The 16,426-nt window shown below is 32.3% G+C and overlaps 3 protein-coding genes, 1 long non-coding RNA gene, 1 other non-coding gene and 1 pseudogene across 5 annotated transcripts; 4 read left to right on the forward strand and 2 right to left on the reverse strand.

The window, feature by feature from the left end:
- Positions 1–1,582: 1,582 nt before the first annotated feature.
- Positions 1,583–1,653, reverse strand: TRNAG-GCC (transfer RNA glycine (anticodon GCC)). Its single transcript has one exon. It is a non-coding gene; the product is annotated as a tRNA-Gly (tRNA).
- Positions 1,654–4,282: 2,629 nt separating this feature from the next.
- LOC141696472 (epidermis-specific secreted glycoprotein EP1-like) lies at positions 4,283–5,328 on the reverse strand (annotated as a pseudogene).
- Positions 5,329–6,008: 680 nt separating this feature from the next.
- LOC141697431 (plant-specific TFIIB-related protein PTF2-like) lies at positions 6,009–8,907 on the forward strand. Its single transcript, XM_074501818.1, has 2 exons — positions 6,009–6,134; positions 7,125–8,907. Exon 2 carries the CDS (start codon positions 7,165–7,167, stop codon positions 7,777–7,779), a length of 615 nt encoding a protein of 204 aa, XP_074357919.1. The 5' UTR covers positions 6,009–6,134; positions 7,125–7,164; the 3' UTR covers positions 7,780–8,907.
- On the forward strand, positions 8,031–8,762 carry LOC141696473 (plant-specific TFIIB-related protein PTF2-like). Its single transcript, XM_074500609.1, has one exon. The coding sequence runs from the start codon at positions 8,031–8,033 to the stop codon at positions 8,760–8,762; it is 732 nt and encodes a 243-aa protein (XP_074356710.1).
- Positions 8,908–9,639: 732 nt separating the features above from the next.
- Positions 9,640–13,767, forward strand: LOC141697432 (uncharacterized). The gene is made up of 3 exons (XR_012564713.1): positions 9,640–10,316; positions 11,752–11,930; positions 13,213–13,767. It is a non-coding gene; the product is annotated as an uncharacterized LOC141697432 (long non-coding RNA).
- An 833-nt stretch (positions 13,768–14,600) lies between these two features.
- Positions 14,601–16,349, forward strand: LOC141696799 (heavy metal-associated isoprenylated plant protein 28-like). The gene is made up of 3 exons (XM_074500921.1): positions 14,601–14,712; positions 15,748–15,823; positions 15,980–16,349. The coding sequence occupies exons 1-3, from the start codon at positions 14,704–14,706 to the stop codon at positions 16,342–16,344; spliced, it is 450 nt and encodes a 149-aa protein (XP_074357022.1). The 5' UTR covers positions 14,601–14,703; the 3' UTR covers positions 16,345–16,349.
- Positions 16,350–16,426: the final 77 nt, after the last annotated feature.

Here is a 16,426-nt window from a genome sequence, read left to right on the forward strand (position 1 = left end):
TATAAGTCCACCCGGTTTGCATGGTAATTTGAAAATACAACCACCAACAATAAATATATTTAGATTTAATTAATTTATAATTTTAAGAATTAGATGTTCATTTATTTTAAAATAAAATAGATGTTATCTATATCCATTTGTTTGCTGAAAATTATTTTTTTGAACTTCTTTCCCGGAAAACATCTTTCAGGAAAATATCTTCTAATACAATTATTTTTCAAAAAAAAAAGATTTATTTCTAATTTTTTTTATAAAAAAAAAAGTTATTTTTCCGCAAAGAAACCGAACCTAAATCAAATTTCAAACGAATCCAATTGAATCGGTGGGGATAAGGTGTCCATTATTTGTGTGCACTTTACACTCAAAGCCAGAAAGGGAACATATACACATTGCACGACTGCACGCGACACGCCTCAAGACTCGAGTCGTAAAGTGTTGGCGAGCTTCAATTAAACAAGACTATGAAGTGGAATTCATACTCTCCAGAAAATGTAACTGAAGCTTCATCTACCAGATCCTTCAAACTTTAATAATTACATGTCCTGGACTGTGTATCACGTGTCGTGTGCATTTATAAATAGGTTTTTTTTATTATGTGTCGTTAATGTAAAATAAATAAGAAAATTTATATATTTAATGTAATTTATTTAATTCATTTTTATTACCTAAAATTATAAATTTTCGCATTTATCATGCGTTCATAAACACACACTAAAATAGAAAAACCCTTTTTATATTGTATTTTCTTAAGATCTCTTTAGAAAAACAAGCATACTTTGCTCATTATGTCCAAGTAGCAATACTAAAAGTTTAAGAAACGAGAGCATGATTAGATATTTCAAATGCTTAACCGATTATTTCTTGTCATCGTTCGATTCTCGCTCATTTTGAATTTTATTAGAATAAATATTCCATTATCGTCAAAAATACGTTTTAAAAGGAGTACAATATAAGATATTTCATGTTCAAGAATATGAATTAGAAATCATAAGAAACAAGGTTATATTTTCAAAATACACAAATTAATTTTGGTACATAAACTTTAAATCACTTTAAACTGTCGTTTAGAACTTATACGATGATTCATGCCTGTTTACCTGTCTGGCTGTATCCTGTTACTTGCTTAGGCTCTGTTTCAGATTGTTGTTAAAAATTGTTGTGCTGTTAAAAAAAATGCTGCTGAAAAATGTGTTGTTGTAAAAATCAGATAACTGTTTGTTAATTTTTTTGATACCCATATGGTTTGATGCAAAAAATTAAAAATAATAATGATTTTGGTAATGTTTGATGGTGAAATCAACATCTGTTCCCGCAACAGATATGGGGACTTACGGCCTCTGTTATAAAAATCGGCCGATTTTCAAAAATCGCCGATAAATCGCATAAAAATCGGTCAAAAATATTTGTCCGATTTGACCGATTTCCGATAAATCGTCCGATTTTTTAAAAATCGTCCGATAAATCGTAAATCGGTACCTCAATCGAATAGTTCCGATTTCCGAAATCTGTAACACTGATTACAGCTGAAAAGCACCCTTATTCAAGCAGAAATGCCGAAGCCCAAAAATGGAACAAAAATGAATGCACCAGCCGGGAATCGAACCCGGGTCTGTACCGTGGCAGGGTACTATTCTACCACTAGACCACTGGTGCTTGCGTTTAAATTTTTCTTTTCAAATGAATTTTATAATTGTAGAGAGGCCAGATGCAAAAAATAGCAATTCTCGAAGATTTGATGAGCATGGGCTTCATCAGCACCCAGCACCCATTCGAATGACCATGGTTTCGTCATATATACTGTTCGTTTCATATCTAATTTTTTTTCAAGATTAATAGTTCAAGTCATTAAAAGTTTATTACATATTGTCCTCAATTACTCCAAATTTTTTATGAAAATGGATACTTGTTTGTAAGTCTATAAATATCTATTTCAACTTGTTGTACCGTTAGAAAAAGTGCGGTTGAAAAATCAGATAATTATTTGTTAATATTTTTAATTTGTAAATATTTTGATGTTAAAAATTATGAAAAATAATGTTTTTGTGATGAAATCAGCATCTGCTTATTTCAAAAAACTGAAAAAAAGTTTTTTGAAAAATACGGGGCCCTTATTTTTTCTAACAACAACTTTTATGTCAAAAACACTTTCACGATAGCTGCTTTTCACCGAAAAACTGCCGTTGCAATGTCAAACACACCCTAAGTCATATTTGTAAAAAAAAAAATCTAATTATAAAACTCAATAAATATAATGGTACAAATGACATTTACTTTTTATCGAAAAAAATAAAAATTACTAAAAATATTGCTTTTTAAAATTTATTTTCAATTTTACTATATTTTTTTTGCAAAATAATGATTTACATCCAAAAGTAATCACGTTTGCAACTTATTTTACACTTTTTTTGACAAATGACTGAATTTTTTTTATTGAATTAAATTGCGTTGGGTTGCAAAATCATATTATCACAAATAAAAAACTTAAAGAAATCGTAATTTTGTAAAGAAGGTTCGGAAAAACTTACTTTTTAAAAAACCTCAAAAAATATATTTATCACTTACATTTCGTTAACAAGCATTTCATTCTTGAGAGGCTCTACTTCTACCACAATATAATGTTAACATTTTAACAATACTTAATATACTTAGGTCCCATTTGTTAACAGGTGAACGAGTGATTATGTACTGAACAATTCTTTTTTCCTCTGTTCAGATTATTTGATAAAAAATTCATGCATCTGGACCACTGGATTTCTTTGAACAAGTGCCGGACGAGTGAGCTTCTAAATTTTCACTGAGCCAGTCAAATTATATTTATGTCATCTTCTTTCAATTATCATGTAGTAATTTAAATTTTGTCATTTTACTTAATATTATTCATCTTTAATTAAAAAACAATCTTATTGTTCTCTTGGTAGTATCCAAACACATGTGGTTAATTTTTGACTAAAAAGGTTTGTAAATTTTTAAATTTCATGTTTTGTATTTTAGAAAATAAAAGTTTAATTTAAATTACTTATGAATGAATCAAAAATAATTAAATATATAATTATTTGAACAAAAATAGGAAAATACGTAAACTTTCTTTGAAGCTTATATATATTGGGGATGTCAATACATGAAGTACTTTTTATATAGAGATGAACTATTATTTAAAAATATAAATACATAATTTATTTCATTTTTCATCATATATAGTTATAAATTTTAATTACCAAATTAATGATAAATTGCACAATTTTTTTATTTAAAAATTATTGTAATTTGATGAAATTGTTTAAAATGGTTTTGTAGTAAAATCAATTTAAAATTATTGCACAATAGAATCAAATTTAAAATCATTTTTTTTCAAATTTCAATTATTAAACTTTTTATTATATTTAAATATATAATTATCATTCTACGTTAGCAATAAATTTGATGAAATTTTATAATAGAATCAAGGTATAAAAAGGGTTATCTCTTGAAAAAAACATATATATAAATATTAAAAAAAATATTTTCATTTTTAATATGTTGTATTATCTTAAAATTATTAGTGATTGTACTTATTTACGGTCTAATTTTTAAAGTTTCCTAATTATTACAAAATGATAAAATTTTAACTTATTAAAAAAATATTTAAATTATATATATTTTAATTTAAACAACTTTTAATAAAAAAAATTATCCAATATTATCAACCACTCAATCACAAGGTTAATGTTATCATTCAGAAATTTAAATAATTTTATCAAACAATTTTCTTCATTACTGTTCAGATTATTACTGATTCAGAAATTTTAATTATTCAGAAAATTTTGTTCATATTTAACAAATGAGCCCTTGGCCTTCATTAATGAGTATTAAAAATTTAAATCATTTTATAAATAAGAAGATTGTTTTTTTTCCTTTTATAATTCCGCGAGAGGTTATGTTTTATATAAACGCGTGTATAGAATTACACACAGTAACACACCTCAAGAACACACACACAACTCTTCAATTTCTACCCTACTTTTGATCCCATGACTCCTCCAATCTGCTGTTCTTCATGCCTCTTTCCCTAAAATCACCCCTTCACCCTCTTTTTTAAGGTAATTTCTTGAACAAATACATACATATATGTACATATATGCTGATTTGATCATGTAAAGCTATAATTAGGGCTTGTTAATCTCTCCAATTTTCGATTTTTTTAATACCCAGTTGCTTAAAATTGTGTTTTTTAATGTTATTGTGTGTTCTTGATTGGCTACTGGACTTTAATATGTCATATCTTAAATTGTTAGTGCAATTTGTAAATTGCAATGCATTGGTTAAATTTTGTAAATTAAATTGAAATAAGTTAACAACGGTATGATTAGGACTTGTTAGTCTTTCCAAGTTTCGATCTTTTGAATACCCAGTTGCTTGAAATTGTGTTTTTAATGGTATTGTGTGTTCTTGATTAGCTACTGGACTTTATTATGTTACGGTGTTTGTTTCTTGAAATTTTATGATTATTTGCAATGCATTGGTTAATTTTGTTAATAACATTGGAATACATTAATAAAGGTGTGATTGGTATTAATATTTATGGAAATATAGTGTTATGATTTGGAAAAGGGTACTTCTAAAAAATATGTAAAGAGCTAGCGAACCAAATTTTATCGCTATTTATATTTGTGAAAGGCAAAATTGTGAATTGTTTTTGAGTTAGAATGTCTTTCCCTAATTGTCCACACTCTGTTTTGGAATAGAGTAGTGGAATTTTAACAAATATGAATAAGGCCCATCTGAGGCATCGATATCGGACAATCGACTGACTAGCATGTTTGGTCCACCGGAAAGGAGAGACTGACCGAGAAGAAGTGTATCAGTGGGGTGATCAAAACTTTGCCAAACAAATTTCTCTATTGAGTCAATCAACACCAGATTACCATCTGGAAGTAATTCGAGACGTACCACGTCTTTGTTGGCTGTGCCAGTTTGCCAAGCAACCGTGCCATCAACATCAGCCAGGACAAGGTTTCCACCCGTGCCAAATGTCAATGTTGCATTCTCTCGGACTGGCTTGGCACGGTTGGCATCCCAAACCCAATGCATAGTTGACTCAGAATGACGATTTCCCATGCGTAATCCGAGGATGAAGGCAGTAGGAGTGGTGTTATAGAAACAAAACTGGAATGGAAATCTAAAAATGGGCAGTACATGGTAGCTGGCACCATATTCGACAATGTATTCGCCTCGATTACCTTTATTGGCATATTTAAAAGTTTTGTTAGCTGGCACAGCAGTTTGAGCTAAGGAGATTGATATGAGAAGGATTAGTGAAATCGAAATTGTGAAAGAAAGCCGAGAAGACATGGTCTGAGGCTGTTAATGATGATATGTTGTTAAGCCAAGATATTTATAAATAGATCTTTGTTAAAGAGTCTCTAGATTTATGAAGGAAATGAGGGCTACTTTCGATTACAATGGCTTAGCACTAACACTTTAAAAATCAAGACTAATGTTCTTAAAAATATGTCACCATTAGCCATCACACAAGTTTTTTACTTGAAACATTGCAGTTATAAAATTAAATTTACGAAATGATGGCTTGCGGTTCGAGAGAAGCGAATACAGAGTTGGGAGGTGGATTAGGAGGAATGAACTCGAAAAAAGGGTCAATTCAGATGCGCTAAGTTGTTTTTTTTAACTCCTTGAGTAATTGTTTTACATGTGCATAAGATATAGACATCGTTTAGTGGACGGATGATCAATACTTAAAAGAAAGCCATCAGCTTCATAGGACACGCCATGATAGTTCAACAATTTAAATTAGTATGCAGCTGTTTATGCAAGTATAGAGGAGAACAAAGTAATGCTAGGTGTTATCTGAGTCAAGATTTGTGGAGATCAGTTACAGACTTTAAGACAGGTGATCCATTGTCTAATTGTGTGCTTACTGGTTAGAGTATGGTCTTTTTGTCAGCAGTCATGGTAAGTAGAGTCGTTTCTTCCTGGTGGAATTTAACATTCCTGTTAGATGTGCCTGGCTAGGCAGCCCGCCCCCAACTCGTTGCAGTAAACCTTGACATTCCTGTTAGATGTGCTCGGCAAGGCAGCCCGCCCCCAACTCGCTGCAGTAAATCTTGTGCACATACGAAGTCCAGAGACTGCAAAAACAGGTCAATGTAGAACTTCATGTTCTTGTACTATCCTCTATATAGTCACCCTTTTAATTTTTTGGCTAGCACAATAATAGGACCACCAGGTAGATGAGATTACAGAGGAACATGAATTCTTTGCAGTGCTGAATTTGATGTTTTCACATAGCAATGAATCAAGTAAAAAACAAGATCCCGACCATTTTTAGATATTTTACAAGTGAGTCATGTATAATATAGTAAATATATTTAAACAGCACTTTTAAAATCAACCAGTATTTTATTTATTTATTGCGAAAACGATGAACGTTTCATTGATAAAATATTCGAATTATATGTTCTCAAATGGATGGTGAAATTATATAAAATGCTTGATAAACACAAAATCACCAATAATATCATCCAAATTTCATGAATTTAAAAAGCAAAAATCCAATTATATGTTACGGTGTTTGTTTCTTGAAATTTTATGATTATTTGCAATGCATTGGTTAATTTTGTTAATTACATTGGAATAAATTAATAAAGGTGTGATTGGTATTAATATTTATGGAAATTTAGTGTTATGATTTGGAAAAGGGTACTTCTAAAAAATATGTGAAGTAAGAGCTAGCGAACGAAATTGAATTGAATTCAATGTTGGAATATGCGAATATATGTGCAATTTAGGGTCTGAAAGGATTTTGTTATGTTCTTTAAAAAACTAGATTTGGTTACATAGACTGTAGAGTACATATGCATTTGAAAGTCGAATGGACTTGTGTTACTATAGGTGTAGTTTATTTTGAAATTTGTTTTTTTTTTATGCGGGGTTTTGGCCTGTTTATGGTATGGTTTGTGTTATGGATTATGGTGTTGATATTTTTTATTCGAATAACAATTTGATGATCGAAGTTTGAGGCACTTGGATGAACTCAATGTTACATATATGCTTGGGATTATTTTTCAAATTATCGCTTTCCTCCCTCCCCGTTACGTGTATTTGTCTAATACCTTTTATCATCTGTGTAGGGATCAGAGTCATCTGTATAGGGATCAGAGTTTTAAGCTAATGGAGACCTCTGCACGATGTCAAGCTTGCGGTGAAAGGTCTCTGGTCACTGATGAAGTTTCTGAAAATTTGATCTGCACATCATGTGCTGTTGTTCAGGATTACAATAATTTTCAATCCCATATTGGTGGTATTAGTGGCCCGGCTGGCACGTATATCCGCACTGGCACCTCGGGCTCTGGCAGTAACTATTCGTACAAAGAAAGCAAAATTTATAAAGCTGGTGTTCTTATTGATGATCTTTTGTTTAAATTAAATTTCTCTGTTTCATCAATAGACGAGGTAAAGAAAATGATTAAAACTATTACTAAAGGTGAGTATGGTCAAGGTGATTGGTTTAGTATATTTGTTGGGGCTTGTGCTTATGTTGTTAGAAGGAAAAATGGGAACCTTTTGCCAATGACGGATGTGGCTGCTTTAATTTGTTGTGATACTTATGAGTTAGGAAGAATGGTCAATCGGGTTATTAGTTTTCTCGAATTGAAGTTGCCTGAATTTGATATTGTTTATTTGTATGAAACTACACTTAGAAATAGCCCGAGTTTTAGTGGTATTGAAGTGGATAAAAAGGAGGTGATGTTGAAACAGGGGGTGTTTTGGTGCAGTGTTTGGTAAAGTGGTTTGTGACGACAGGAAGAAGGCCAGTGCAGGTTGTGGTGTCTGTTTTGACGTTTATCGGACAGCTAAATCAAGTAGATGTTAAAATTGAGAATTTGGCCAGTGAATTGAATGTGCTTGCTGGTACATGTAAGTTGAGGTATAAGGAGTTGTTAGAGAGGCTTGTGGAGGTTTCAAAAGCGTTGCCATGGGGAAAAGATGTAACTGTAAAGAATATTCTGAAATTTGCACCTTATGTTTTTCAGTACATGGAAATGAAGTCGATGGGTGATGGTCAAAAAGCAATCAAGAATTCAGATGATGTGGGATTTGACCTGACTTATTTTGTGAGTGACTGTTTGCAGGAAAGATCTGAAAATATGATTGAATCTTATAGGCCTTGTGAGGGGGAGGATGATTTTTCTAACAATACTGAGCAAGGACAATTACATGCTTTGAACTTTGCCGATCTCGATAAGTTTAATATATCACCCGAATGCTTGAATGTGGTTTATTCCAAGTTCAAGGAAGAGGTTTCTGATTTTCGTTCAACATTGGAGTGTGGAAAGGAAAATAGAAAGAAAAGGAAGAGACATGACGACTACCTTGATTGTACAGACTGGTGGAAAGGCAAGTCAGAACTCAGCAAAAAACTTTCTCTTAAGAAAATATTGGAGAAAGATGTTGGAATGGATGTGATGCCTCCAGCATTTGTTAATGGATGTTTGACATACCAGAGGAGGAGAGATAGGATTGAGGCGGCTAAGACACGCATTAAAAAAATCATGTGTCCATTTGGTTCAGGTGAGGGGAATGATCACTGGCTTTCAACATGCACTATAAATGAGAAGAAGAAAAAGAAGCGACATGTAGATGTTGATTGGGAAGATCTTATAATTGAAACTCTTCTTCTGCATCAGGTGAAGGAAGAAGAAATAGAGAAGGGTTATTATAAAGCATTGATGGACTTGCATGTCTTTAACTCCGGTTCTTTGGAATGATTTCAACTCTAGGGAGATCTACTCGGCTGCAGTGATTATCAAACAATATGAGACATCCCGGAAATGATTATGCTGGCGATAATTGCATTTCTGTTTCTTTGTAATTGCAGATTTATAAATGAACATCTCTTTCTGTGATGGTGAACATTGCGTTAAGTTATAAGATATAAATATAACTGAACAACGTGTTCTGCTAAGAATTATGGTAATATGTTTTTTAAAGTTCTTTCCAGGTGTTATGTTCTGAAATGATTTGATTCTCTGTTTGGTCCTAGATATTCTGATTAAGATGTCAAATATCAATCTCTTTTTATTTAATATTGAATACATTCTACATCATTTATAGTCATATTTGCTATATATCATGATCAGATTTCCAGTACTCTTGTACTCTTGTTGCGAGTGGAAAAAATCTGGTTTATCGTTATGATTATGCTCCTTGCATACCGATTCAATTTGCTTGTTCTCCTCTGTTAATTGTTCCTGTTCAGAGATCTGTTTTGTCGCAATGTTGGTGGTTGTAGAGATAGATACAGTTTCCATTCAAGTTCTATTGTAGTCGACTCACAAATTTGCTGCAAGTTGGTAGCGTGGTGCAAACCAAATTATTTCTGTGTTTTTTTTTCTTTTGATATATTGCTGGAATGGGCTTGAGTTCCCCCTGAGCCCATTGATGTAACATTGCATAGCTGACTTGTTACTTGCTTGAGCTTTGAACAATGAAGATCAAACAGTATGAAGGTAACTGCACATGGCTTATTAGTTTTTACATGAGAACTGTAGCAATTATTATTTCTACTTTTACTTGAATGAATTTTATCCTGGTTATGTCAGTTTTTCTGAGATTTACAATAGAGAATCGTTTTTAATCTCTATTGTTTGCATAGCCTCCACCTATTTATAATCTCAAAAGTTTCTTGAATGGTGCAGGGCTAGCGATTATCAATGAGTCTGAGATGAGTCTTGGAATGTTGGCACTTATTATTGAGGTTGCATATTCCAGATTTTGGTATGCAAAGGAATGCAGTACTAGCAATATTTCCCTCAAGTAGCTCTGATCGAACAAACCATACAGCGAGTTCTGTTCATGAGTTAATAGGACAAATTATCTTTGCAGGTATTTATGTATTATTCTTCAATTAAGATATATTGCTGTCATCTCTTTTGACTTTGAAATTTCCTTTTTTAACCTTTTCACAGCTCCTAAACACAATTTCTACACCTGCTGCATTTCCAGACCCAGACTTCACACCTTTCTAATAATGTTAGATCTGTAAAATTAAGTGCTTGTGTATTGTATAAACTATAAACAGTTTCATACTAAATTTACTACGAAGGCATTTTCTCTTAAGTGATAAAGTTTATGGAAGAAAATATTAAGGTCTTAATTTGGATCTGATTATTTAAAGATGAAGTAATTGGAATTTTGTTTCATTGCAGGAAAGATTTTGACAGCGACCTTTGTAGAAAAATGTGCAATTGCTTTGAAGTTTATTCAGTTCCACTTGGACAGTAAGGGGAGTGACAAACTACTCATTGTGCATGGATTTCCGAGTATGTAATCCATTTTTTTCGTTACATAAAGGAATTTGATTATTAAAGCAACATCTGAACCCCTATTCATTGCCAAGTTTTTGCACAGTAAAGTATAAATTTTCAAAAAATTGTTTGTTTAACATGTTCCCATCTTATTAGGTTTTGGGAAACATGTTCTGATTTGTGATTTATCTTCTCGCTTAATCTTTTTTTTCATGAGCTTGTCTTATCTCGTCACTTATGACGTGGAGTGTATATAATATATATTGAGAGCTATGTTACTCGGACTCTTCATTTTACCTTCGAGTACCCGTGTCGGACACTCGACACTTGGACATTGACACCCGGACTCGGACACTTATTTTAGGCCAAAAACATGTAGATTTTTCAAAAAGTTGCCGAATCCGATACTTGGACACGTGTCCATGTCGGACACTTCTAGCCGAGTCCGAGTAACATTGATTGAGAGTCGTACAGTATTATAGGTCTTGTCAAGAATTAAACAGCCATTTTATTCTCCAACGCATCTTAGTAACAAACATATATACAGTTTAGGAAATTACAAATGCCTTTAGGCAATAATTACCTGGATATTTGTATTTTCTGGAAAGTCCCATGACATAGTACTGATATCAAAGCCAAAAAAAAGAAGCGGCCAAGTTTCATAATATACTACTTTTTGGGAGGAAACTCGGGAAGGCATAGCAAGTATAAAATCAAAATTCAGCTACTCCTTCCGATGTAAATCCAGTATGTACCCTATAAATCTGTGATGTTACAACTAATGGGTTCTTCTGCCTACTGTTGTTGAACTTTTAGCTTGATTGATAAAGCCATTATATGCTGTCACAGTTAATTGTTCTTTTTAATCGCTGTTCTTCACAGCTCTGATACACTAGTTTGTGCCTTCTGCCGTAGTAATTTGGTTCGTTTTACAGTGTTTCCTTATTATTATTATTATCCTCTCAGTCTTTCACGTAATTTGAAATCTAACATCAGATTACGCATTTTCTTTATTCGTCCAGTGATATTTGCGTAATTATGCTATTTTTATATAAAGCTTTGCTGACTTGGAACAATTATCGTCAGATTCTTTACCGAGCAGCGTTCATTTGAAAGACCCTTTACCAGACAATGGAGACAAATCTTTTTATAATAATATCTCTTATAAGAAGCAATGAAAAGAGAACGATATTAAAAAACCTAAAATTTTGATAACATATGTAGCAGCATTAACGGGATAGAAGACGGCTTTCAGTACTTTGGTAACTTAACTAGGTAGTTAAGAATACATCCCATAGTTTATTGTCATTGATGTTGTTTGTTTGCTTACAGTAGATTTGGCGTGCGTGTGCAATTTGTAATATATACTTATGTATCTATTCTATGAATATATATATCGATGTCTACTTGACTAGTAGGCCTTGGAGGAGTGATTAATCAATGTTAATAGATTTCACAGGCGAGGTAGTTAGGCGATAACAATGTCTTCAGACGCAGAACTAGATCATTGGATCAAACTGCGACCTTGAATAGTGAAGGTAGGTGAAACCCATCGATTGACTCTCCGTATCCACTCCCTCGCTCTTTATCTGGCTTTTGGCTCTGTTCCTAAGCATCTTCTGAAAATCGGTATGTGATTATTTGTTCTCGGTTCATTTTTTTAATAGCCCGTCTTTCTGCCTGCATGCATTCTGGCTATATGACCATGGCATTTCCTTATGTTGCACCTCAATCTGTTTTGCTATGGCACCTCCTCAATTTTGCATCCTCATTTCCGTTGTAAAGAACTTGATTTTTTAAACCCTCCAATCTCCATACTCTCTCCAAATATAGCCTATACACCAGACTTGTAGTGCCATTTTACTGCATGCTGTTTGTTTCTGTTAAAAGTATAGCTTAGTTATTTTGAGGCTCTTTGTATACATCTTACACCTCTGGAAAGTAGAAAATCAAGTGGAAATATTTTTTTCCTAATTGTGCAATGTAATATGAATTGCAATGTAATATGAATTTTATTTCGCAGGTTTTCTGCATATATATATATGTATGTATGTTAAGTTGTTACCAATTGAGTTGATGAATTGTGTCTTGCATTTCTCCCTACTAAATTGTTTTTTTATAGTTAGTTGGCTATTGACTCTAATTTATTAGTGTGGATTACTGATTGCAGCTAAGATGTCACTGGCATTAGTCAACGGTCCAAGTCTATAGGTGTAACTTAATGATTGGGAAGCAACTTCACAATTCACTTCAATATTATAAGATCTAGGTCTTTTTATATTCTAAATTTCAGTGTAGAAAAAACATGATTTAATTAATTTTTTTTAAACTTATTTTGAATATATTAGCACCCTAAACATATTTGTAATATTATGGTTTGCAATCATATGTAATCGGAATTAATGTTTTGTTTTACATGTTTAGAAAAGGATTTGGATTTAAATTTGTAGTTGAGATTGCATAGTCTTATTTTTACAATTATGGTAACTTGAGAGCTCTGGGATTGAAGGTTTCAAATTAAATTAGATATTTATGAAGACTGATATGCGTCGTTAGAATTTTTGAATTTTGGCGGTACTTGGTAATTTTCTTCAAGTTGGATTACTCTTTTACTTAAATGAAACAGCTATGAATTATGCCAATGCTTAAAATTATAAACAAATGCATCTTTTGCTAATGAAGTATCTACCGTCTAGACGTGGTCTTCTACTGCGCAAGTGTTTAACTTCTTTTAGAACTTAAACTTTATCATCTCATGTTCCCAGAAGCTCATTTAGATCAAGTAACTTGAAATGAAGTGATATTTTGGCTCTTAATCATGTAATATAACCTTTGGTTTTCTTTTGTATGCTTGATAGCCAGTATAAGTTGGTTAGTTTCCTCGGTTAAAACTGTAATATCTGTTTTGCAGATATGGTGATGTAATGTGGGCTTAAAAGTGAAACAGGTTTCTGAAGTGCATACCATTGATTCAATATTGATGAATCTCTGTACGAGGCGCCAGGTTTGGAACGAATGTAGAATACAATTATATGCTGCAACTCAACTTCTATCGTTGGATGTGGTGTTCATCGAGTTGTATGAGTCATGTATCTGTAATTTAGAATGTAGACAGGATCACTTTCGGTTTCATTTAAAACAAAAGCCTGCAGCTTTCTAGTTCTTAACAATCTGATATATGTGTTCAGCAATGAACTCCAGATGCATTTACCCATTTTTCGAAAAGCTGAGTCTTCTTTTTATACACACGATATGGGGTGGATCTAGAAATTTTTACTTAGCTCGCGTGCCTTGTACTAGATCCTCTCTAGCCTATCATACCAGTTATTCCATGCTGCCATGTGTTTACTTTTTGTAACAAATTAAGTTTAGTTTAATTGGTTGCTCTTTTCTTTACAATAACCTGAACAATGCGTAAAAGAAATTAGTTGTACAGCTTGTGGTTTGAAGTTTTGAATGTGCTGAGAATAACGTAAAAGCTTCTGGTCTTTGAATGAGTTGAATAAAGTCCGTTTAAGGAACAACAATGCCAATCCAACTTGCTGTACATCAAAGAAATTGAGAAAATTTGAATGGCAAGTTTTCTAGCAATACACATATATAAATCATAGAGAAATTAACCAAAATATTAATAATTTTCAAAAATTAATTGCGAAAGTATTATCTTAAATATTTTCAAAAATATGGTTCAGAGTTACATTTTTAGTTGATTATGGTTACAAAACTCGTGTATTTACAATTGTTTTAAAAAATATCATATTTTCGCAACAAAAAATAAACTCTTTCTTTTAATGTTTTGAGTATACTTTTAAAACACCCCTATATATTAACATTGACTCCAGCAGAAAACACAAAATTACACACTTTCTGAAGCTTACTTTCACACCAAAGATCAAGGAAGAACAGATATACATATAATCACATATTACAGATAATCACACATTACATACATATACATGTCTAGGTATTAGGTAGACGTATACCACACACATAAATAAGCTATCATGTTATACATCATCTAGCTATAATATTCACAAGTTGCAGTTTTGTAGTCTGATCGTCAAAGCTTGCATGCAATTATAAACTAATTAAAACTGTATTTATAAACTCCATTATTCGGAGAAAAAACACATTATCATGATGATCTGGTCGGACCATTTTCATATTAAATTGGTCTCTCTTAATTGTTTGCATTTTCTCTTTCTAATTATGTGTTAGAATTGATATCCTATTAAAAAAGAGAGACTTTTAAGAGGAACAACATGTGTATTTGACTATATATATGACACACAGATAATGCAACTTCTCATTTCTGTTAAGCTAGTAACAACTTTTCTGCTAGCATTTTTTAGGGAGACCTTGAGGGTTAGCATCTAATTCTTGGCTCCGATACATCTCTAACATGTCAACGGTAAGGCACTCTTTTTTTTCCGTATACATATGCAACCAAATGCATTTTATAAGTACTCTTTTCTACATCTGATTTGCATTTGATGGATTCTATTAGATGGTTGCATTCAACTAAGTTTAAGTTATGTAAAAGAAAAATTAGATGTTTGTTACAAAATTTTGTTGCAGTCAAGCGTTTACTGCGTTTACTTCATTTTTATCTTAAAGATTATCAAGTATTCCATATATTGTAAATATTTTCATCTCATTACATGCGCAGAGAGAAAGTGAGAGGGGAGGTTTATAGTTCCCGCATTGCATGAGTGTATATATATACATTGTGTTAGATGTGTATAATGTAAGCTTAAATTGTACAGTGTTCTACAATGTGCAGATATCGGAAATATAAGCGCTATACATTTTGAGTATGATTACCACAATCTAAACATTGTTTTCATATTTGATATATTGATTTGAAATAATACAATATTGATATAGAAAAAAAAAATCAATCGTTGAATTTGTGATAAAAAGACAATCACATTTTTGCAAGCCTGGGATTTTAGAGATAGTGTTTTGTGTTATAAGATATATGTGGTTGAATTAATGTGCTTTTCATAGACTTGCGCTCACTTTGTATATATCATAGAACGTTGTTTTCGGTTTATTTTAAGTGTTTTTGTAAAACACATGTCTACAGGTTTTAGCATATCTGAGTAACTAATATTTCTGGGTATGTAGTACTATTTTTTTTATAAACTTTGTTGTTTTGAGTTAATGTATTATAAAGTAGACGTCTTCCTTATCTAGTGAAGAAGACAAACATACATGGCATGTCTTAAGATGATGAACAGAATGTATCATATTATGAGCCTGTGAGGATCCTATAATGTTTGATGATATTTTATCATATCTATTTCATAATGTCATCTAACTTGCATAAATTTTTGTATATCTTGGGGTTTTTTGGCCGTTCAGTTAATGTTTGGTGAGAATATATAACCAAAAACTAGCTGGCAAGAATGGGTCTCAAACAATTTAAATTTCTTGGTTTTAGATTGTGGAGATGATGGTGCACATGGATTGTTCTGGATGTGAAAAGAAGATTATGAAAGCTCTTTCAAGATTAGATGGTACATTATCTGCTTTAACTCTGTTAATTTCTTCTTCACAAAAATCACACTTCACACACACACACACACACTAGATTTGAGATAGACATAGTAGCACACAAGAGTTGTACTAAGATAGGTCCGGTAACACACTGCATGTTATCATATAATTTGCAGGGGTTGAAAATGTTGAAATTGACATGGAAATGCAAAAGGTAACAGTGACAGGATATGTAGATCAAGAAAAGGTCCTAAAGACAGCTGGAAAAAATGGGAGGCAGGCTGAGTTGTGGCAATTTCAGTACAATGCTGATTACCAAGATTTTGATCAGTACTACAACAATGATCAGTACCAATCTCAGAGCAATCCCACAGCCTATTCTTCATCCGACTATAACCCTACGTATACCTATTACGAGCATGGGTACAATGTACATAAATACAGTTATGAGCATCAAAATGCTTACTCGAGTACAATCCACACTCAACCAGCTCTTGCTTTGTTCAGTGATGAAAATACTAGTGCTTGTTCGATAATGTGAATATGGTTATCCCTAACATTTTATCCAAATGGAAATCCCTCTTCTCCGGGTAATAAGAGGTCAATGACATGAGCCTAAACGG

This window comes from Apium graveolens, chromosome 11 (genome assembly GCF_009905375.1).
Source record: "Apium graveolens cultivar Ventura chromosome 11, ASM990537v1, whole genome shotgun sequence".
Lineage (NCBI taxonomy): Eukaryota > Viridiplantae > Streptophyta > Magnoliopsida > Apiales > Apiaceae > Apium > Apium graveolens.